Here is a 23,949-nt window from a genome sequence, read left to right on the forward strand (position 1 = left end):
GTAGGATAAACAATGGATGAATGTACTTCAAAAACTAGTAAAGAAAGTTCTGAAATTAAATTAAGTACATCATGTTATTCTTCTTCTTGGATTATACATAGTTTCAGTCAATGTTGTATGTTCCGCATTGGTACTAGTTTAGTCTACTTTTGTTGAAATAGGATAACACAGAAGCAGTGCTTCACCAAGTCCTTAGTTTATTTTCTTACGAAAATAACATTACATCAAATTCAGAAAATACTTCACTACATCAAGTTCAGAAATATCTTTTTTAATACATCGAGTACATAGACTACTCTATTGTATCAACTCTAGAAACTACACTAGTCGATCAACTTCAGAATTTAATCTTCCGCAAGATTTTCCAAATAGTAATCCAGTGTATCAGGTTCAAAAATACATTTATAGTATATCTACTTGAGAAAATGCAGTAGTGCATCCACTTTTCACAAACCACACTAGTACATCTAGTTGGGAAACAAGTGTGATTAAATTTTCAGGATACAGTACTAATAAAACAGATAAACCATATGCAGGGATAATGAGTAGGATTGCTCACCATTTTGTGGCCGCTGCGATGTGGTACACCAAGCAGAGTTCGTCGACGCACAACTGCAGGACTGCCGCCATCTGGGGAGGTTCATCTTTGTTGGTGTAGTGCACACCAATGCCGATGATCCTATGAATCCTGCCGCCAAGCTTCCTCTAGAGCCTGGAGATCACCTCGTCGGCCTTGTCTGGTTCGCTGGTGCAGACGATCTCCAGCGTCTCCTTGCCGTGGAGCTCAACCCCTTTGAGCGTTCTGGTGTAGTCGCGCTTCTCGCCGGGGACGTTAATGTCGACGAGGTTGCTCCTCTCGTCCGATGTCTCGGCATGATGACGCTTGGCGGACGGTTCCTCCGCCATGGCCTTCCTCCGGCGACTGTGGGCTTTGGAGAGAGACGCTGGAGGTTTGTGTGCAGTGGAAATGGAAGAGGCAATGGTGGTTTGTGGGAACGAGGGAGAGATGGAAGACAATGGGGTATTTTTTTCAGTGCGCCGACGGTGGTGTATGGGAGGCGGTTCGTCGGGGGCGTGTGTGTAGTGGTCATGGGGGTCGCAGTTTGCACTTCGTCGTGGCAACCGCCCAGTGGGTGGCGTGGGTGGTGGCGTGGAAGAACTAACCGTCCAAGTTAAATGGTTTTTACTGTTGAACTGACTAGTCTTGTCAAGCTGTACTTATGACCTGCAAAACCCCACTTGCACGTCTCTGCGGTTGTGACGATGGCATTTTACTGTGGCACCGATTCGTATAGTCAAGTTGTACTTATCAGCTGCTTATCCCACTTGCACGTGTCAGCGTCGGTGTTGGTGAAGGTCTGAACTCCTCTACTATCGTACTCGGACTGGTGACTGAAGTGTAATTGAACGTACCAAATACCAGCGATACTATGTGTTGTGCTAATGTTTTTTTAAAACAATTTTCGTATTTTTTAAAGGATTGTTTATATCAAGATAACCTGTGAGTATTTTTTACAGATAAATTAGATTTTCACCAGTACAGGATGTATTATATTCGCATTTTGCTTGAGGTAATTATTTTTATGTACTGATGGTCTTTCTGAATTGGGACTGGTAGGAGCAGGCATAGCTTTGTTTTTTCAAAACGATTTTTTTCAGTCGTTCACTGGTGTGTTTGTTATTACTATGCCTTTTGTACTGCCGACTGAGAGTTATCAGTACGGATGTAATACAAGAGTTTAAATTTTTCCTTGACATTTTTTTGCTGAGTTACTGGTTGACAGTAGCGTTTTGCGTCAGATATATCAAGATAAGTTTTTTCAATTTTATTTTTGACTGCATTCAAAAGGATTATCAAATGGTTTAAATAATAATGTCACTGCTTCAGCGGGCACAAATCAGAAATTATATCAGTACTGATGTGTACTCTGCCTTGTACTGACGACTGAGAGTTATCAGTACTGATATGCTACAAGAGTTCAAAATTTTCCTTGACATATTTTTTTCCTGGGTTACTGGTTCACAGTAGCCTTTTGCGTCGGATATATCCAGATAAGTTTTTTCAAACGTATTTTGTGACTGCATTCAAAATGATTATCAAATGGTTTACATAATAATGTCACTGCTCCAGCGGACACAAATCAGAAACTAAAAAATAACTTTAGTTCTGATCGAGAAATTGACGATAAAGCTAAATAAGTTTTGGTAAAAGACAGTGTTTTGTGAAATGCTTCCTCATTGTGTGCTGATTCAACTAAGACTACAAGGTTATTTTTTAGTTGACGCAGCAGGATAACCACTATGTATTGTTGTGTCTTGAGCTTCTCCTAACTGTCCCCAAATGTTGTGCCTTGCCGGCGCTCTTTCCAGGTTGAGCCTTGGCAGCTTCATCGTCAGTTTCAGTTTCCTCGCCCCCGACACTGTCATCTTCATTGTCTTCGTCTGATTGGCCGTCATTCTCATCAAACTCTTCTTCTTCATCGTCTTCATTTGATTGCTTGGAACTCTGTACCTTGCCATGTTTATGTTCAGCTCCACTGACCTCCTTGCCCACTTTGCACGTGCGGGCATTATGTCCGTCAGTTCCACCACACTTGCGGCAAGTGTAGCTATTACGTGTGTTGTCTCCATTGGTAGAAAGCCGGGTGGCTCCAATCTGCTTGTTCTTGTTGACAGTGACATCTGTGCGGAGTGGGCATGTGCGCTAGTTATGGTTGCTCACGACGTTGCAGAATCCGCATGCCCTTACCCCGAGGGGTTTGCTGTCCGGGCCAAATTCCACGCGCTTGATGGGGCGTGGTGGCTTTTTGGCTACTGCTTTCACAGCTTTCGCTGCTTGCGTCTTGCTCTTCCTCCCCTTTGTGTTTGAGAATATTGGGGGTTTAATCACCCTTTCCTGCCGCTGCTGGTAGGATGTGCTATTGTCATGTCGTTCGCCTACAGCACCATCAAGCTCATGATCTCGCATGTGAGTTTGTCGGTGCTCTTGAGTGTGCACACGGGCAAGCTCCGGTTGCTGCTGCTCCTCTTCCTTGTTCTCAAACGGGTCAATAGCTCCCATATGGTTCATCTCGGACAACATTGTAGCAATATCCTGCTCAATGGCTTCATTGTCCGCGACACCTCCATTTTTAGCAGAATGCATGGCGTCGAGTTCTTGTTCAAGTTTGTCCATGACGACCCGCGTCCTTGCCATTTGCTCTTGGCTTCTCAAGCTTTTTCTGTGCACCCTCATGTTCAGCGTCAGCAGTGAGCTTTCAATGCAGTATTGGGATGCCTTGTTTGACGCTACTGTCCTCAAGCCATTTCTGTCAAATGTTGGCTGGATGTTCGGGCGTTTGGTGTATCTCCTGAGTATGTATTTCTCTAGAACGCTTTCAGCCTTAATTGTCTGCATCATGCACAGGACATGCACGCAGAAAAGACCTGTATTTGTTTTTGGAAGAGGTGCATGTTTTTTGTCATTTCATTCGAACAAAAACTTTGCAAAAAAAGTAGCACAGTATGTAACATCTTTTTTGTAGTCCTCACCTATGTGGTCCCATAGCCTGCACTCGCACTCATATGTTTCTCCCACGGGGTCTGCAACCACCTGGAACGTGTGCTGAGCCCACACAGATAGTTTTTGCGGGTGGTTGTAGCGCACTAGGCACTTTGTGGGCTCTTCCGTCTCTGTCGCCGTGAAGAGAGTGCTCAGTTTTAGCCTATCTCTGATCTCGCTGTACACAGCTCGCGTGTACAGCTTTGCCATCTGGGTGTCAAACCCATAGAAGGTCAGCGTGTTTTGTTCCTTCTGCAGATGCAAGAATGATGACCAAATTGTTAGTTTTCTCACAGGAAAAACTTCTAATAAAGTTTTTACTTTAGTAAGCATGTAATTTTTTGTCTTACGACAAGTGATAGAGCTATACCCGGTTACCCATTGTCTCCTGGTTCTCTGTCTGCCTCCTGGTTTTGACGCAGGAGTTTACCTGGCTGACAAACCGGTGTAGGTTGTGTCTCTCATTTACGTAGTTCTTCTTGAGCACATAGTTCATGCTCTCACTTCGCTGTGTGGATGTCATTTTGGCGCAGAAAATTTCTTTGAAGTAGGTTGATATCCATTTCTCACGCTCGTTCCACATGCCCACCAGTGTGGCATCATCGTGGAGGTTGTACTTATCCATGAGTGTTTTCCAGGCATCATCAAACTCAGTTGGCATGAGGGGCCAGTTGAGAATTGATGTGAATTCATCCTTAAGGTCCTCGTGCAGGAAATACAGGTACGCGAGGTGTTCCCTGTACTTCTTCATAATGTGCCAGCGGCATAGCTTATGTACAGTGTTCTTGAAAACATCTGCGATCGCCAAAGCCATTGCCTGGCACTGGTCTGGTAATGAGAAAATAGACTCGGAGTGGTCAGCAGATGGTTGTGCATATATACCAATACAACTGACACAACATTTTTACTGTGTTATTTTCCTTTTCTTTTTTGGTAGGGGGGTGGTGGTTGGGGGTGGTTTTAGCGGTTGTACCTATGAGAATGCATGTAGGAGCCTTCCTTCTCATGCACCTTAAAAATGTCCTGAACAGCCACTTGAATGAATCTGCATCCTCATCTCTTATCAGGGCAAAACCAAAGAATGTAGTCTGTAAGTGGTTGTTAGTTCCGACAAACACCCCAAGTGGCATATGGTACTTGTTGGTCTTGTATGTTGTGTCAAACGTTACGCAGTCCCCGAAGTCCTGATATGCTCCTCGGCAGCTTGCGTTCGCCCAGAATATGTTCTTAAGTCTGTCGGACTCATCGAGTTGCATGTCACAGAAGAATTCCCTGTTTATAGCTTTCATCTCCCTAAAGAAGTTGACAGTCTTTAGGACATCATCCACATCATCAATCCTTGAATTCTTTGCTTTCCTGCATATAAAAAGTTCATTGAAAAATGCATGTTGAACTGGCGTCAGGTCATGCGTTGCTTGATATGTTTGTACTGATAGAGGAAAAAAGACGTAGGCGGTTTATGGGAGGAGAACAAGTTTGTACTTACAGGTTAATCAGGTCTTTGGCATTCATTTCGAGGAAGTAGCTACCAGGGTCATCACCACCCAGAATGCTCATGATTTGCGCGTGTTCAATGCCTTTGAACTGCAGGTACTTGACGTACTCCAAGATTGTTTTGTCAAAGTTTTTGTGGGAGTGCAAGAACACAAGCATTTCTGCGGTGAGCTGTAGCATGTGGTTGTGTTCCCAAACTATCTCTTTTACGACAAATGTTCCATCCTTTTCCTTCTTAAGCCTCATTTTAGCCCCGCAGTTAGTTCTGGATGTCGTCTTGTTACACTGTCTATTTGCTTCAGACACCTTTGATTCATAAACTCCATGGCACGTGCAATAAAGGTAGGCTCTGGTCTTAAACTTGGGGCCTTCCCTGACAGCAAAACCAGCGTGCTTCGCATATACGTTGTAGAAGTTCTTAGTTTCTTCGAAAGTTTCAAACCTCATCTCTAGCCTTGGCAGAACATAAGCTTCAATGTCAGGTGGCTGCACACAATAGTGACAAAACAAAAATGTTAGATGGGGTGGTCACAGCACCATGGTATGGACTGTGCTTGTATTTTTTTCTATATGGATACTTACATGTGTATAGCTCTGCGCTGCCTCTGGTGTTTGTTGTTCTCCCTAGTTTATGGGCGCCGGTGGTGTCACCCTTGGCACATGCAGCAATGCATCTCTTGGAGGGAGCAACGATGACGAAGATCTCCGTCTCTCGTTGTACGGACGTCTCTCCTTAGATTCATTGTGATGTTGCTCCTGTCTATATGGCTCATATCTTGTACTTTTGAACTTGCTAGAGTGGCCAAAATTTCTGTCTTTTTGCCATGGTCTTCCCGTCGCAACTGCTTTTGCAGCACGGATGATTGATGTTGACGGAGCGACTGGTGGAAGCCTTCTTGTCCTTGGCTTTTTGCATGCGCTGGGGAAGGAAAACATTTGTTGTTGGTGATATTGTTGGCCTAGTTGCAACCCGGTAGCGGCAAAGCTTGCATTCCCAGACATTGTTGTTTGCTGTATAGAAGGACCTGTCCATGCTTCTGATGATTGCGGTGTATCTTCAAATCTGCCTGTACTGTTGAAATATCCAAGCGGTATTTCTGGTGTTACCCAACCAGGTGGTGCCCCATATCTGTTTTGCTCATGAAATGCTTGCTGCGTGCGCCGCCTTGCATGCTTCTGCAAACAACATTCAACAGTTTTTGGGATTAATCTGGTCTCGTTTTCAGTCGAACTGATGAACGTTCATGTTCAAACACGGATGTACTGATGTACTGTTTTTTAGCACTGTTTTGTAAACTGGACATTGAACTCATGCATGACTTCTCCTTTGTTCTTCTGTAACTTATGCAACTACACTAGAAGTACTCCTAGTTTATGTATCATTGAACTTACTGTGTAACTGTGGCACTCTCTCGTCACTATCTACCTGGACTGACGCATATGTGCTTTTTCTAACTTGAACTGAAGATAGCATATTAGATGCACTGACAGTAACCTCAACATCCTAATCGTGCATCAATGCATATACATTACAAGTACTGCTAGCTTATGTATCATTGAACTTATTGTGTAGCAATTTTATATTTTTTTGGTAATAGTTTTGTTACTCGTTCGAACTGACGCAATTACATGACTTGTACTCTTAGGAATAACAACATACAACTCTCAGTGGTAGCTGAACCTTGTCACTATACCTGGACTGACGCATATGTGTTTTTTAACTTGAATTGAAGATAGCATATTAGATACACTGACAGTAACCTCGACATCCTAATCGTGCATCAAGTGGCAGGGGTGTCAATGAACTGATGCTAGCATTTGCAATGTACCATCAGGTTCTTCTTCATAGCAGGACTGACGAACTGATGGAGTGACACAAACGTGGGGAGCAGACATTACCTCCAGTGTACTGTCTTCTTCTTCTACCTCTCGTGGGCGTCTTACTGGCATGTTCTTGCGAGGCGGCACCATTGACGCAGCACCTGCTTGTGGTGGACGTCTGGCGAAGAGGTTCGTAGAGGAAGCACCTTGCGGGGATAACTGCCCCGAAGAAGGAGACCCGGTGACGGAGGGACGCAGGAGGCGGGGATGACGGCTCCGACGATGGATCCGGCGACGGAGGGAGGCAGGAGGCGGGGATCACGGCCCTGTCGATGGATCCTGTGGCGGAGCAAGACAGGAGGCGGGGATCACGACCCTGACGATGGATCCGGTGATGGAGGGAGGCAGGAGGCGGGGATGATGACCCCGACAATGGATCCGGCGACAGAAGGAACAAGGAGGCGGCGGCGGATCCGTCGCCGGCCAATCACGGCGCCGCGGGCTCCCTCGCTCCGGCTGCCTCCGGCGGTAGGAAGCGAGTCGGATTGGGGCTGGGTCGGTCGTGGACGCGTCGCGCCTTATAGGGGGCGAGGGTAACAGAATAATATTCTAGTACCGGTAACAGAATAGTCCAGCCCTATATATATATATACAAAGGGTGTGACCGGTGTCTTGTCTCCCAAGATACGAGTAAATATAGAGGGAGAGAGACACTACAGGTGCGTCATACGAAACCCAGACCTATGTACATGTACATATGTTCAACAATATAGATTGTGATACTGGTAGAGGACAAGAATCACCGAGTGGAGCTGGAATAAAACTACAGAAACATATGGCAAATTGTCTTGTCTGCAGTGAAATCGGTGATACCGAGGTGTAGTCTTCGGTGGCACCGAATTGGTTCGGTGTGACCAAAAGCAACAAATCGGTATGACCGAGTTCAGCACAGAGAGAACACTTGTCACCTCAACTCACTAGGCAAGTAAGATCTCACAAAGATTTGTAATGAATTGATTGAAGGATTTGCAATGAATTGGATGCAGGGAATACAGAACAAAAAGAACGAAAAAGAAAATCTAGATGAAGTTTGCAAATGCAAAAACTCAAGAAAAACACTTAAAGAACTTCAACTAGAATTGGGCGGTGACAAAGTCGCGTATGTTAGAGTATTTTGACTGAGTAGTCAAGTGAGAACACTTGATCATAAGTCATACTCATCATTTAAGATCAAAATGGGGTTACCATTTTTCGTTTAAGCATTTGATGTATGCTCATCTTGTTGAGTTGCTTTGACCTATGACTTGAGGTAAAGCTTCTCCAAGATGGAATGACATACCTTGGGTGGTGGTGTTGATCTTGATCATGTAGTTCAACTTGCGTGGGGTGCTCAAGGTTGATGTAGCGCAAGAATGGTTGGGAGCACCACTTGGAGTTGAGTTCATCTACCTAGATGAGTTAGCTTTGCAAGGAAGAGCACTTGTGTATCCAAAATGACAATCATGAAATTTGATACATAGAATTTGTCAAGGATATGTTGAGGGGTTTCATGCTTCTTCGTCATCAACCACCATTGTGTAGAGACTTGGTGATGTAGAGATTGCTCAAGATGTGAGTGAGTTGGAATCTCATAGATTTAGATTCATCCAAGTACCTACAAGGGTTAGATAGCATGCAAGGGTGCAAGTATATCCAAGACATATGAATATCATCATAATAAGTATCAAGGATTAGTCATAGATTCATGCCTTGCATGTATCCAAATGGAGTTCCTACTCCAAATTTGAAGCATCAATGATGTTCAATTCACCTCTCAAACGGCAAAAGACTTTCTCATCAAGCGGTTTGGTGAATATATCCGCCAATTTCTTATCGGTACGAACATGTTTAAGATCAATGTCCCCTTTAGCAACATGATCTCGAATGACATGATGACGAACTTCAATAAGCTTAGTTCGAGAATGTTGCACGGGGTTGTGAGCAATATTAATAGCACTTTCATTGTCAAAAAGCAATGGAACATGTTTCACATTGATCCCATAATATTTAAGAGTTTGGGTCATCCAAAGTAATTGAGCACAACATGAACCGGTGGCAATGTATTCCGCGTCGGCAGTGGATAAGGATACCGAGTTTTGTTTCTTGGAGGACCAAGATACAAGAGATCTACCAAGAAATTGACAAGTACCCGAAGCGGACTTTATATCAACCTTGTCTCCAGCATAGTCCGAGTCGGAATAGCCAACAAGATCAAAAGAGGACCCCTTAGGATACCAAATGCCAAAATTTGGTGTATGTATCAAGTATCTCACTATCCTTTTCACAGCCTTAAGATGACATTCTTTGGGGGCCGCTTGATATCGTGCACACATGCACACACTTAGCATAATATCGGGACGGGAGGCACATAGATATAACAATGAACCAATCATAGATCGGTAAACCTTTTGGTCAACCAATTAGTCATCCTTGGTCAAATCAAGATGTCCACTAGTTGGCATGGGAGTTTTCATACCTTTGCTTTCTTGCATGTTGAACTTCTTGAATAAGTCCTTGGTGTACTTTGTTGCTTGATTTTCAAACCAAGAAAGAACTTGAGTTCACTCATCATAGACATCTCAAACTTCTCCGACATTAGCTTCCCGAATTTTTCACTAAAATGAGGGTTAGTCAAACCAAATATGATATCATCAACATAAATTTGGCACACAAACAATTCACCGTTAAGCCTTTTAGTAAAAAGAGTGTAATCTAGTTTTCCAATCTCAAAGCCTTTATCAATAAGGAACTTGGTCAAGCATTTGTACCACGCTCTAGGAGCTTGTTTAAGACCATAAAGAGCTTTGTGAAGTTTGTAAACATGATCGGGTTTCTTAGGATTGACAAAGCCGGGAGGTTGTTTAACATAAAATTCCTCCTCAATTTCACCATTTAGAAAATCACTTTTAATGTCCATTTGGTATAAAGTGATATCATGGTGATTAGCATAGTCAAGCAAGATGCGGATGGACTCAAGTCCAGCAACGGGGGCATATGTCTCACCATAGTCCATACCTTCGACTTGAGTGTAGCCTTGGGCGACGAGACGAGCTTTGTTGCGGACGACTTGACCATCTTCGTCTTGCTTGTTGTGAAACACCCATTTGGTACCAATGATGTTGTGGTTGTTGTCGGGCTTCTCGACCAATGTCCACTCTTGATTTCCCTCAAAGTTGTCTAGCTCTTCATGCATGGCATTTATCCAATCCGGATCTTCCAATGCTTCTTCAACCTTCATAGGTTCAATACTAGAGATGAATGAATAATGTTCAGAAAAATTAGCCAAACGAGATTTAGAGCGAGTGATTCTCCTGGTTTGGATATCATTGTAGATTTGCTCGACGGGATGGTCTCAAGCAACTCTTGCTTGAACTCGTGAGAGCTTTTGTTTTGCTTGGGGTGGAACATCTTCTTCATCATCTTGTCCTTCTTCATTATTGACGTTGTCATTTCCTTGTCGTGGTGGAGAGGAAGGTTGATGAGGTTCATCTTGGTGTACTTCCTCGTTTTCATCATCTTGGTGTGTCCCACTCGTGGATGCTTCCATGTCGACTCTTGGTTCACCTTGTCGTGAAGTAGAAGCTTCCACTTGGACGGATGAGGTACTCTCCTTCACCTCCGTTGGATGGATCTTGCCAATAGACAAGTCTTCAATTGCTTCCGAAGGATCTTTATCTCCTACATCAATTGGCAATTGCTCTACTTACGAGCCGTTAGATTAATCAAACTTCACATCTACCGTCTCTTCAACCTTTCGGGTGAAATTGTTGTAGACACGTAAGTGTGAGAGTTTGAGCCATAGCCAAGTAGGAAACCTTAGTGAGATTTAGGAGCAAATTTAGAATGACGATGCTTGTCAAGAATGTAACACTTTGAGCCAAATACTTGAAAGTATCCAACTTGGGGTTTGTTACCGGTGAGGAGCTCGTATGTCGTCTTGCCGAGTAGCTTGTGAAGATATAAGCGATTTGTTGCATGACAAGCTGTCTCAACGGCTTCCACCCAAAAGTGCTTTGGAGTCTTGTACTCATCAAGCATCATCCTCGCCATCTCAATAAGAGTTCGGTTCTTCCTCTCAACAACTCCATTTTGTTGAGGCGTGTACGTAGCTGAGAACTCATGTGAAATCCCTTCTTAGTCAAGAAAGGTATCCACATTTGCGTTCTTGAACTCCGTTCTGTTGCTGCTGCGAACCTTCTTGATCTTCACTTCAAATTGATTTTGGTCCTTCCTAGAGAAATTCTTGAAGATCTTTTGGACCTGCGATTTATCATCAAGAAAGAACACCCACGTAAATCTTGAAAAATCATCAACTATAACTAGACCGAATGAGTTACCACCGAGACTCTTGTAGCCATTGGGACCAAAAAGATCCATATGAAGTAGCTCGAGCGGTCTTCTCGTGGTCATAATGTTCTTCACGGGGTGGCTTCCTCCAACTTGTTTTCCTTCTTGACAAGCACTACAAAGTCTATCCTTGTCAAATATGACATCTTTTACTCCAAGGATATGATCACCTTTGATAAGCTTATCAAGATTTCGCATGCCCACATGACCTAACCTTCTAAGCCACAACCAACCTTTCGAGGATTTAGCAATTAGGAAAGTTCTAGGTTGAGCCTTTTTAGTGAAATCAACAATGTAAAGATCACCTCTACGTGTACCGATAAAGACCATTTTATGATTATCTCTAGGAAACACTTGGCAATCTACTTCAGTAAACAGGACATTGAAACCAAAGTCAGCAAGTCTAGATACGGAAAGTAAATTGTAGCCAAGAGATTCAATGAGCATAACATTTTGTATGGACCTATCATCTGAGATGGCCACCTTACCAATGCCAACCACCTTACCCTTTGAGTTATCACCGAAAGTGACATACTTTTGAGGGCCATTGTTTTCAGCAAGCTCACGAAACATATCTTTGTCTCTGGTCATATGGTCGGTACACCCACTATCAAGAACCCTATCCTTTCCTCCGACCATGTAGCCGCGAAGATTAGCCATAAGACCAAAGTGTCTCATTGCATCATCAAGATCATAGTCACTATCATCATCCTCATCGTAGTATCCATGTTCAACATCGTCATGTGGTGTATCAATTCCTAGAGAGAGTGATTCATTAGAATTATGACCGTAACAATGTTCATCTCTATGAATTCTAATGACTTCGGAAATGAGATTGCTAATGATTCCAACATCTCCTATGGTGCTCGTAAGATTTGTAATCTCAAATAAACAATCACCAAATTTGGGATGATTGGAACTCATCTTACTCAAGGCAATAGACTTATGAAGAACCTCATCTAAGTTTTTCAAGGAATAATTTGGAAAATGTTCCTCAAGGAATCTCCATATGGTGTAGGCACAATCAAGAGTAGGCAAGCAACCAAGCAAATTTCTAGGCAAACCTCTAGTAATAAGATTAACAGTTCTAAGCTTGCGAATCATGTCAAGATCTTCATCGGGTGTGGGATGCAAGGGATCAACAATGCAAGCACAAGGAGTAGTAATGTACTTGGTCAAATGATATTCATTGAAAATCTCAAGCATCTCATTTTTTCACTCATGAAAGTACTCTCCATCAAGAATAGGCACTCTACGTCTAAGACTCCCCAACGTAGACTCATCCATCTTCCTCCAAAGGTGTTTAAACCAAAGCAATGGAGCTCAAAGCTCTTATACCAATTGAAAGGATCGAGAAGAGGTGTCTAGAGGGGGGTGAATAGACTCTTAGCAAGAAAAGTTACAGTTTTTAAATTCTTTGAGTTGAAGTGGAGTTTTAGCACAAGTTCAAACATTTACAATACATATCAAGCAAGCATGATAAGAGTATATGAGTAGCGGAAGGTAAATCATGCAAGTTGCAAGAATGTAAAGGGATGGGATTGGAGTGTGCAAACGCAATTGGAGACACGGAGATTTTTGGCGTGGTTCCGATAGGTGGTGCTATCGTACATCCACGTTGATAGAGACTTCAACCCATGAAGGGTAACGGTTGCGCGAGTCCACGGAGGGCTCCACCCATGAAGGGTCCACGAAGAAGCAACCTTGTCTATCCCACCATGGCCATCGCCCACGAAGGTCTTGCCACACTAGGGTAGATCTTCACGAAGTAGGCGATCTCCTTGCCCGTACAAACTCCTTGGTTCAACTCCACAATCTTGACAGAGGCTCCCAAGTGACACCTAACCAATCTAGGAGACACCACTCTCCAAAGGTAATAGATGGTGTGTTGATAATGAACTCCTTGCTCTTGTGCTTCAAATGACAGTCTCCCCAACACTCAACTCTCTCTCAAGGGATTGGATCTGGTAGAAAGATGATTTGAGTGGAAAGCAACTTGGGAAAGGCTAGAGATCAAGATTTATGTGATTGGAATGGAATATCTTGACCTCAACACAAGTGTAGGTGGTTCTCTCTCAGAAAATGTGTGTTGGAAGTGTAGGCATATTCTGATGGCTCTCTCCATGAATAAAGAGTGGGTGGAGGGGTATATATAGCCTCCACACAAAATCTAACCGTTACACACAAATCACCAAACTCGATGGGACCGAATCATAAGACTCGGTCAAACCGATTTGGTTCATAATGTGACCGTTGGGCATTTCGGTGGGACCGACATGTCAACTCGGTGGGACCGATTCCATTAGGGTTAGGGCATAACGTAATCTCGGTGAGACCGATTACACAAACTCGGTGGGACCGATTTTGGTAATAGGCAAACAGAGAGTTGGTTAAGCAAACTCGGGGGGAACGATTCGCTCATCTCGGTTAGACCGAAATGTTACGAAAGGGAAACAAAGAGTTTGCATTGCAATGTTGGTGGGACCGATCGCTCATCTCGGTTAGACCGAAACGTTACGAAGGGAAACAGAGAGTTTGCAATCCCATCTTGGTGAGACCGAAGTGACTAGGGTTTTTGGCAGTGGCTATGTCAAGTGAACACGGTGGTGTCGGATAGAAGATTTCGGTGGGGACGAGTTTGACTTTTGGTTTGGGACATATGTGGATATGAGAAAGTAGTTGAGGGTTTTTGGAGCATATCACTAAGCATTTTGAGCAAGTAACTCATTAAGCAACACCTCATCCCCTTTTAATAGTATTGGCTTTTCCTACAGACTCAATATGATCTTGGATCACTAAAAGTAAAATGTAGAGTCCTGATCTTTGAGCTTGAGCCAATCCTTTGTCCTTATCATCTCGAAAGGGTTCCACATCCTCTAGTCCATGCCACTCCATCGTTGAACTTATCTGAAACATACTAGATGAAAGCATTAGTCCAACAAGAGATATGTTGACATTAATTACCAAAATCACCCAGGGAGCACTTGTGCTTTCAAAATTATTATTCAAAAATTTTATGCCCGACTTTCTCTCGATAATCTCTCCATGCTCGATACTTCTTGTACTGGCTCTTTTATGATGAAGACTATTTAATTCAAATGGGATTTATTGGAAAGAATTAAACGCAACTCTGAAGATTGGGATCTCGACGAAGGTAAGGAGTCAGGTATAATACCTAAGTTTGATTGTGTTAAATCTTTTATGGATACCGATGCTTTTCGTGAATTTAGCACTAAATATGGACTTGACTCTGAGATAGTAGCTTCTTTTTGTGAATCCTTTGCTACTCATGTTGATCTCTCTAAGGAGAAGTGGTTCAAATATAATCCTCCCATTGAAGTAAAAGTAGTTGCACCTATTAAAGTTGAAGAAAAGACTATCACTTATAATGATCCTGTTGTTCCTGCTGCTTATATTGAGAAACCACCTTTCCCTGTTAGACTAAAGGATCATGCTAAAGCTTCAACTAAGGTTTGTAAGAGTAATACTAGAACACCTACACCCTCTAAGAAAATTAAAGTTGAACCTAGTGTTGCTATGGTTAAAGATCTCTTGGCCAATAATATTGACGGGCATGTTATTTACTTCTGTGATGAAGCTGCTAGAATTGCTTGACCTGATACTAAAAATAAACATAGACCTGTTGTAGGCATGCATGTTATTTCTGTTAAAATAGGAGATCATTGCTATCATGGCTTATGTGATATGGGTGCTAGTGCAAGTGCGATACCTCATTCCTTATATAAAGAAATTATGGATGATATTGCACCTGCTGAGATAGAGGAAATTGACGTTACTATTAAACTTGCCAATAGAGACACTATTTCACCAGTTGGGATTGTTAGAGATGTTGAAGTCTTGTGTGGGAAAGTTAAATATCTTGCTGATTTTCTTGTTCTTGGTTCCCCACAAGATAACTTTTGTCCCATTATATTTGGTAGACCCTTCTTGAATACTGTTAGTGCTAAGATAGACTGCAATAAGGATATTCTTTCTATTGGTTTGGGGGATATGTCTCATGATTTTAATTTTGCTAAGTTTCGTAGACAACCCCATGATAAAGAATTGCCTAGTAAAGATGAAATTATTGGTCTTGCTTATATTGTCGTGCCTCCTAATGACCCTTTAGAACAATATTTGCTCGACCATGAAAATGATATGTTTATGAAGAAAGAAGGGACATAGATGAAGTATTCTTTAAACAGGGACCTATTTTGAAACACAACTTGCCTGTTGAAATTCTAGGGGATCCCCCTCCACCCAAGGGTGATCCCGTGTTTGAGCTTAAACCTTTACCTGAAACTCTTAAATATTATTATCTTGATGAGAAAGAGATATATCATGTTATTATTAGTGCTAACCTTTCATAGCATGAAGAAAAGAAATTATTGAAAACTCTGAAGAAGCACCGTGCTGCTATTGGATATACTCTTGATGATCTTAAGGGCATTAGTCCCACTCTATGCCAGCACAAAATAAAATTGGAGAAAGATGCGAAACCGATTGTTGATCACCAACGGCTGTTAAATTCTAAGATGAAAGAAGGGGTAAGAAAAGAAATACTAAAGCTTCCGGAGGCAGGTATAATCTATCTTGTTGCTGATAGTCAGTGGGTGAGTCCTGTCCATTGTGTTCCTAAGAAGGGAGGTATTTCTGTTGTTCCTAATGATAAAGCTGAATTGATCCCACAAAGAATTGTTACAGGTTATAGAATGGTAATTGATTTCCGCAAATTAAATAAAGCTACTAAAAAGGACATTACCCTTTACTACTTATTGATCAAATGCTAGAAAGATTATCCAAATATACACATTTTTGCTTTCTAGATGGTTACTCTGGTTTCTCTCAAATACCTGTGTCAAAAGAGGATCAAGAAAAGACAACTTTTACTTGCCCTTTTGGTACCTTTGCTTATAGATGTATGCATTTTGGATTATGCAATGCACCTGCTACTTTTCAAAGATGTATGACTGCTATATTCTCTGACTTTTTTGAAAAGATTGTTGAGGTTTTCATGGATGATTTCTCCGTTGTGACGCCCCCGATTTAATCGTACACTAATCATACACGCAAACGTGTACGATCAAGATCAGGGACTCACGGGAAGATATCACAACACAACTCTACAAATAAAATAAGTCATACAAGCATCATATTACAAGCCAGGGGCCTCGAGGGCTCGAATACAAGAGCTCGATCATAGACGAGTCAGCGGAAGCAACAATATCTGAGTACAGACATAAGTTAAACAAGTTTGCCTTAAGAAGGCTAGCACAAACTGGGATACAGATCGAAAGAGGCGCAGGCCTCCTGCCTGGGATCCTCCTAACTACTCCTGGTCGTCGTCAGCGGGCATCACGTAGTAGTAGGCACCTCCGGTGCAGTAGGAGTCGTCGTTGAAGGTGGCTTCTGGCTCCTGGGCTCCAACATCTGGTTGCGACAATCAGGTAGAAGGGATAGGGGGAAAAGAGGGAGAAAGCAACCGTGAGTACTCATCCAAAGTACTCGCAAGCAAGAATCTACACTACATATGCATGGGTAAATGTGTAAAGGGCCATATCGGTGGACTGAACTGCAGAAAGCCAGAATAAGAGGGGGATAGCTAATCCTTTCGAAGACTACGCTTCTGGTAGCCTCCGTCTTGCAGCATGTAGAAGGGAGTAGACTGAAGTCCTCCAAGTATTATCGCATAGCATAATCCTAACCGATGATCCTCCCCTCGTCGCCCTGTGAGAGAGCGATCACCGGTTGTATCTGGCACTTGGAAGGGTGTGTTTTATTAAGTATCCGGTTCTAGTTGTCATAAGGTCAAGGTACAACTCCAAGTCGTCCTGTTACCGAAGATCACGGCTATTCGAATAGATTAACTTCCCTGCAGGGGTGCACCACATACCCCAACACGCTTGATCCCATTTGGCCGGGCACACTTTCCTGGGTCATGTCCGGCCTCGGAAGATCAACACGTCGCAGCCCCACCTAGGCACAACAGAGAGGTCAGCACGCCGGTCTAAACCTAAGCGCACAGGGGTCTGGGCCCATCGCCCTTAGCACACCTGCACGTTGCGTACGCGGCCGGAAGCAGAACTAGCCCCCTTAATACAAGAGCAGGCTTACGTTCCAATCCGACGCGCGCCGCTCAGTCGCTGACGTCACGAAGGCTTCGGCTGATACCACGACGCTGGGATACCCATAACTACTCCCGCGTAGATGGTTAGTGCGTATAGACCAAATGGCCAAACTCAGATCAAATACCCAGATCTCGTTAAGCGTGTTAAGTATCCGCGAACGTCGACCAGGGCCAGGCCCACCTCTCTCCTAGGTGGTCTGAACCTGCCCTGTCGCTCCGCCTCAAAGATCCACTCGCGGGTGCGCTTCAAGCCGACCCGTCTTTAGTCACCACATGTATCATGTATAAAGTATATAGTATATACCCGTGATCAACTCCCGAGTGATCACGGCCCGATAGTATAGCATGGCAGACGGACAAGGATGTAGGGCCACTGATGAAAAACTAGCATCCTATATTAAGCATTAGGATTGCAGGTAAGGTAACAACAGTAGTAGCAAGGACAGGCTATGCATCAGTATAGGATTAACGGGAAGCAGTAACATGCTACACTACTCTAATGCAAGCAGTATAGAGAAGAGTAGGCGATATCTGGTGATCAAAAGGGGGGGCTTGCCTGGTTGTTCTGGCAGGAGAGAGGGGTCGTCAACTCCGTAGTCGTACTGGGTAGCAGCGGCGTCGGTCTCAGTGTCTAGCGAGAGAAGAGGGGGAAGAAACAATAAATATAATGCAAACAAATGCATGACGATTCATGACATGACAAGTATCGGTGCTAGGGGTGCCCTATCGCGGTATGAGGTGATACCGGTGAAGGGGGGGAAACATCCGGGAAAGTATCCCCGGCGTTTCGTGTTTTCGGGCAGAGGAGCCGGAGGGGGAAAGTTGCGAGTTCGATAGGTTAGGGAGGTGTGGCGGACGAACGGGTTGCGTATCCGGAATCGTCTCGCCGTTCTGAGCAACTTTCATGTACAAAGTTTTTCGATCCGAGCTACGGTTTATTTTATATTAATTTTAAAATTTTTAAATCAATTTTAGGATTTATTTAATTAATTTAACCAACATTATCCAGAATAGTGTCTGCTGACATCATCATGACGTCAGCATGACGTCAGCAGTCAACAGGGAGTTGACTGGGTCAATCTGACGTGTGGGTCCCGCATGTCATACACTGTTTACTCTAATTAGGATCTAACTAATCTAATCACAGTTTAATTAACTCACAATACTTAATTAGGTTAACTAAACAAGATTAATTAAGTTAATTAATTCACTAATTAATTAATTAATTATTAATTAATTAATTATTTTTTTGCTCTGTTTTTTTATCGTTCTGGGGCCGGGCCCCACATGTCAGTGGCCCAAAGGGCCACAGCGATTCGGGCGCGCGGGTTCCGGGCGCAGGCACCCAGCCCGATTGGCAAATGCCCAGATGGGCAGGGGGGCCGGCCACGGGCACGGCAAGCCCGGCCGCCTGGGACGACAGCGGCAGCGGCGAGGCGAGGCGGGGCGATGGCGTGGGCGGCGGAGGAGCAGAGCAACGGAGCAAGGCCGAGCGCGGCGGCCGCGGCAGGGGAGCCGCACGGGGAAGCGGGGAGGGGCCGGGGGCGGGACGGCCCGGCGCGGGCGACGGTGGCGCCGGAGCGCGTCGAGCGGCGACGGCCGAGGCGACCTAGGGGGAGAGGAGGGCGAAGGGGGTAGCTCACGGGGGGGGGGGGAGTAGGGCAACGGGGCAGTGGGCTCGGGGGCGGTCGGGGAAGACCGGCGAGGAGGAGGACGAGGAGGCGTTCGGCGGCGACGGGGCAGTCCGGCGACGAGGTCGGGGGCGCGGCGCTGGAACGGCGGCCTCGGCACGGGGCGAGGAGGAGGCCGAGGCACGCGGGGCGGTGGCAGCGGCACGGCGGCGTCCAGAGGAGGACGGGGAGCGCGGTGGCGGTGGCGATGGTGAACGGCGGCGGGGCGACGGGGATCGACGGCGGCGTCGGGCCGATGGGATCGGGGGGGTTCGCCCCGATCCAGATCGGGCAGAGGAGGGAGAGAGAGGAGTGCGAGGGGGGAATGGGGATCGTGCTAGGGTTCGATGCCCCCATGGGGTTATAGGCCAGGGGAGGGAGTGGGCCGGCCTGGCAGGCCACTGGCCGGGCCGAGGGGGGGCGGCCCGTTCGGTCGGCTGAGGCCAGCTGGGCCACTTGGCCCAGCGGGGGGGGGGCTTTCTCCTTTTTTTGTTAGTTTAGTTTTTTTTATTTATTTATTTTCTTTTCTGTTTTAATTCATTTTAAGTATTTAGGTCTTTTACAAAGGCATGGATCCCACTCCATAAATTCCTAGGCATTTATTTGCACACCCCGAACATTTTGTCTTAAATTTTGAAAAGTTTTTATTCTTTGGTTGATTTTGAATTTGAATTTGAATCAGTTTCGAACTAGCACGAGACTAGGAACAGTAATCGAGGTGACGTGGCATCATTAGCAGAGGTTCACTGTAGCTTAATTACCCGGGCGTTACAAAACTCCTTCACTACAAGAAATCTCGTCCCGAGATTTTAGGAGATTGAAGGAAACAACGCGGGGTATTCATCACGCAAGCGATCCTCGCGTTCCCAAGTGGCTTCGTCTTCAGAGTGATTCGACCACTGGACTTTGAGGAATTTGATCGCCTTCTGACGTGTGCGGCGTTCAGCTTGGTCAAGAATGCGGACCAGATGCTCTTTATAAGAGAGGTCCTGTTGCAATTCGAGCACTTCATGATCCACCGCTCGGATTGGATCCTTGAAGCAACGGCGGAGTTGTGACACATGGAACACATCGTGAACCTGAGAAAGGTTCGGCGGAAGCTCCAGTTGATATGCCACCTTTCCACGCCTTTCGAGAATAGTGAAGGGACCAATATAGCGGGGAGCTAACTTTCCTTTGATCCCGAAGCGGTGTGCACCCTTCATTGGTGTAACTCGAAGATAAGCCTTTTCGCCAGGTTGATAGACCATGTCTTGGTGATGACGGTCATACTGACTTTTCTGACGTGACTGAGCAGTCTTGAGATTCTCGCGAATAATGCAAACTTGTTCTTCGGCCTGTTGTATAATATCCGGACCAAAGAGTGGACGTTCCCCAGTTTCTGACCAGTTCAGAGGGGTTCGACACTTTCGTCCATATAGCACTTCGAAGGGGGACATCTTTAGACTAGCTTGATAGCTATTATTATAAGAGAACTCGGCATATGGAAGAGATTCCTCCCATTTCTTGCCGAATGAGATTACACAAGCTCGAAGCATGTCTTCGAGAACTTGATTGACACGTTCAACCTGTCCTTGCGACTGAGGATGGAACGCAGTACTGAACGACAGATGAGTCCCCATAGCTTCTTGGAAACTCGCCCAAAACCTTGAAGTGAATAAGCTGCCACGGTCTGAACTGATAACCAGTGGGATACCGTGAAGTGAAACAATTCTAGCCATGTAGAGAGTAGCAAGCTGACTAGCAGTGATTGTCTCTTTGACCGCCAGGAAATGGGCAACTTTGGAAAGCCGGTCAATGACGACAAGAATAGCATCATTACCTTTCTGCGATTTGGGAAATCCAGTGACGAAGTCCATTTCAACATGGTCCCATTTCCATTCAGGAATAGAGATAGGTTGCAGAGTTCCAGCAGGCCTTTGATGCTCTACTTTGATTCGGCGACAAACGTCACACTCAGCAACATAACGAGCAATGTCCTGCTTCATATTAGACCACCAGAATCTTTGACGAATATCCTGGTACATCTTTGTACTACCAGGATGGATGGACAGAGGCGTATCATGGGCTTCTTGCATAACCCTTTTAGTCTTATCCAGGTTTTTCTTCGAACATGGTACCACTAAGCGGCCTTTGAAATACAAGGCGCCATCGTCGGCGATCGTGAAGAATGAGGGCTTCCCCCTTTTGAGGTCGCGCTTAATCTTGAGGACTTCATCGTCACACTTCTGTATCCATTTGATGGTGTCCACAAGATCTGGTTTCGCAACCAGGGTATTGAGAGAACCCTTGGAAACAACATGGAGGTTCTGTTTGGGGAAACCTTCGGGAGGGGGAGCGAGTGATCCCGGGGGAACAATATGGAGGTTCAGCCCTCTAAATTCTTCGACAAGCGAGGGCTGAACTTTGTGGACCTGGAGATGGTTGCAGTAAGACTTGCGGCTCAAGGCGTCAGCCATTACATTAGCCTTGCCGGGGGTATAGGATATACCCACGTCAAAGTCTGCAACAGTCTCCATCCATCTTTGCTGGCGTAGGTTCAAATCTGGCTGAGTAAACAGATACTTCAGACTTTGATGGTCGGTGAACATCTCGCAACGATTACCGAGAAGGTAATGTCGCCACTGCTTCAGTGCATGAATGACAGCGGCAAGCTCGAGGTCGTGAACTGGGTAGTTTTCTTCGTGAGGGCGCAGTTGACGAGAGGCATAAGCAATCACTCTGTGCTCCTGCATTAGGACACAGCCTAATCCTTGACGGGAAGCGTCGCAGTAAATGACGAAGTCCTTCTTAGTATCAGGTGGAGCAAGTACGGGGGCAGAAGTCAACTTGTCTTTGAGCGCCTGGAAACTTTCCTGACACTTGTCTGTCCAGTCAAACTTGACACCCTTATGCAACAGATTAGTCAGGGGCCTGGCAATCTTGGAGAAGTTCTTGACGAATCGACGGCAATAGCTGGCGAGACCGAGGAAACTTCGGACTTGCTTCACATTCTTCGGAGGAGTCCAATCGAGAATAGCCTGAACTCGTTCAGGGTTGACGGCAATACCATTCTTGGAGATGACATGCCCAAGATAGGTTACTTCGGGGAGCCAGAATTCACACTTGGAATACTTAGCATAGAGTTGATGATCTCGAAGTTTTTCCAGCACAAGACGAAGATGTTCAGCATGTTCCTCCTTGTTCTTGGAAAATACAAGGATATCTTCCAAATAAACCACGACGAACTTGTCGAGGTAATCCATGAATATATAATTCATCAGACGAGAGAAGGTGGCTGGAGCATTCGTTAAACCGAATGACATGACGGTGTACTCGTATGATCCATACCGAGTCACGAAGGCAGTTTTTGGGATGTCCTATTCACGAACACGGATCTGGTGGTAACCCAACCTCAAGTCGAGTTTGGAGAACACTGATGAGCCAGCCAGTTGATCATAAAGATCATTGATCCGAGGAAGAGGATATTTATTCTGAATGGTAGCTTGGTTTATAGGACGGTAGTCTTGGACTAATCGGTTTGTCCCATCCTTTTTCTTAACAAAGAGAGAAGGTGCTCCCCAAGGAGAGCAACTAGGACGAATGAAACCTTTGACAAGAGATTTGTCGATTTCCTCCTTAAGCTCAATGAGTTCATGCGGCGGCATCTTATAGGGTCGTTTGGCTATAGGGGTGGTGCCGGGTTTCAAGTCGATGATGAATTCGACAGCTCTAGCAGGGGGAATCCCTGGAAGTTCTTCTGGGAAGACATCTTGGAATTCACGAACGATGGGAATGTTTTCAATGCCCTCGAGTGGTGCAGCGTTCAACGCATTCAAGGCATAAAGACGTGCCTCGGCGTTCTGAACTAGATGAGCTTGGTAAGCTATTATTTCGTCAGAAGGGTGTAGCAGATGGACGACCTTAGTGGCGCAAACCATAGAAGCAATATGCGCTTTCAACCAATCCATTCCCAGAATGAGGTCGATTTTAGACGACTTCAGGATAATGGGAGAGGCATAGAATTCCAGCCCTTCGATTTCCACGGGGACATCGATGCCATCCAGTGAGGTTTGACATTGTCCCACGGGGGTTTTTACCAATACCGAAGCGTTCATCTCCTCACATTTAACGTCATGCTTGTATGCAAAATCTTCTGACATGAATGAATGCGATGCCCCTGAATCGAATAAAACAGATGCAGGTACTGAGTTTACGAGGAGTGTACCCATCACGGTAGCAGGCTGGTCTAGAACTTCATTGAGATCAACATGGTTGGCATGAACACGACCATAAGACTTGGCACTGTTGTTGCGAGGCTGGTTGCTTCCACGGCCAGTTGCTGGGAGGGCCAGTTGATTCTGGTTTTGATTGCAATCCCTAGCACGGTGACCTGGCTGACCACACTTGTAGCAGAGGCCATTATTGGGAGTGGGAACAGGAGCTTGTGGTGGTGGAGCTGGAAGTCTTGTCTGCCTAGTTGGAGGAGCAGGCAGACGAGGTGCAGCATAGGACTGCCTTGGGGCAGGTGCATCCGGCTGGTACATGCTGTTGGGGATCCATATCTTGCGCTTCTGCGAGGACGGGCCCGAAGATGAGCCCGTGTCACGGCTGCGCTTGTGAGAGCTCTGGTATTCCTGCAGACCAGTTTCGACGTTGATGGCTTTGTTCACCAGAGTGGCGAAATCAGCAAAGTCGTGCACTAGAAGTGCGAGCTTGATGTCAGCTTGAAGGCCATCATGGAACTTCTCCTGTCTGCGTGCATCAGTTGCGATGTCTTCTTCAGCATAGCGGGACAAGTCAAGAAACTCCCGCTGGTAAGCTTCCACAGTTTTATTGCCTTGGGTGAGGTTGCGGAACTCACGCTTCTTCCGGTCCATAACTCCCTGAGGAATGAAGCGAGCACGGAAGGTAGCTTGGAAGTCTGGCCA

The 23,949-nt window shown here is 45.2% G+C and overlaps 1 protein-coding gene across 1 annotated transcript; it reads right to left on the minus strand.

Annotated features, from left to right (window-relative positions):
• Positions 1-2,704: 2,704 nt before the first annotated feature.
• Positions 2,705-5,514, minus strand: LOC147985196 (protein FAR1-RELATED SEQUENCE 5-like). Its single transcript, XM_087541461.1, has 5 exons — positions 5,028-5,514; positions 4,515-4,897; positions 3,912-4,369; positions 3,532-3,793; positions 2,705-3,426 (listed from the first exon to the last, which is right to left on the minus strand). The coding sequence occupies exons 1-5, from the start codon at positions 5,480-5,482 to the stop codon at positions 2,705-2,707; spliced, it is 2,280 nt and encodes a 759-aa protein (XP_087397587.1). The 5' UTR covers positions 5,483-5,514.
• Between the last annotated feature and the right edge of the window lie 18,435 nt (positions 5,515-23,949).

The sequence above is a fragment of the Triticum urartu genome, chromosome 2A, assembly GCF_056163025.1.
Source record: "Triticum urartu cultivar PI428250 chromosome 2A, HENAU_Tu73, whole genome shotgun sequence".
Classification (NCBI taxonomy): domain Eukaryota; kingdom Viridiplantae; phylum Streptophyta; class Magnoliopsida; order Poales; family Poaceae; genus Triticum; species Triticum urartu.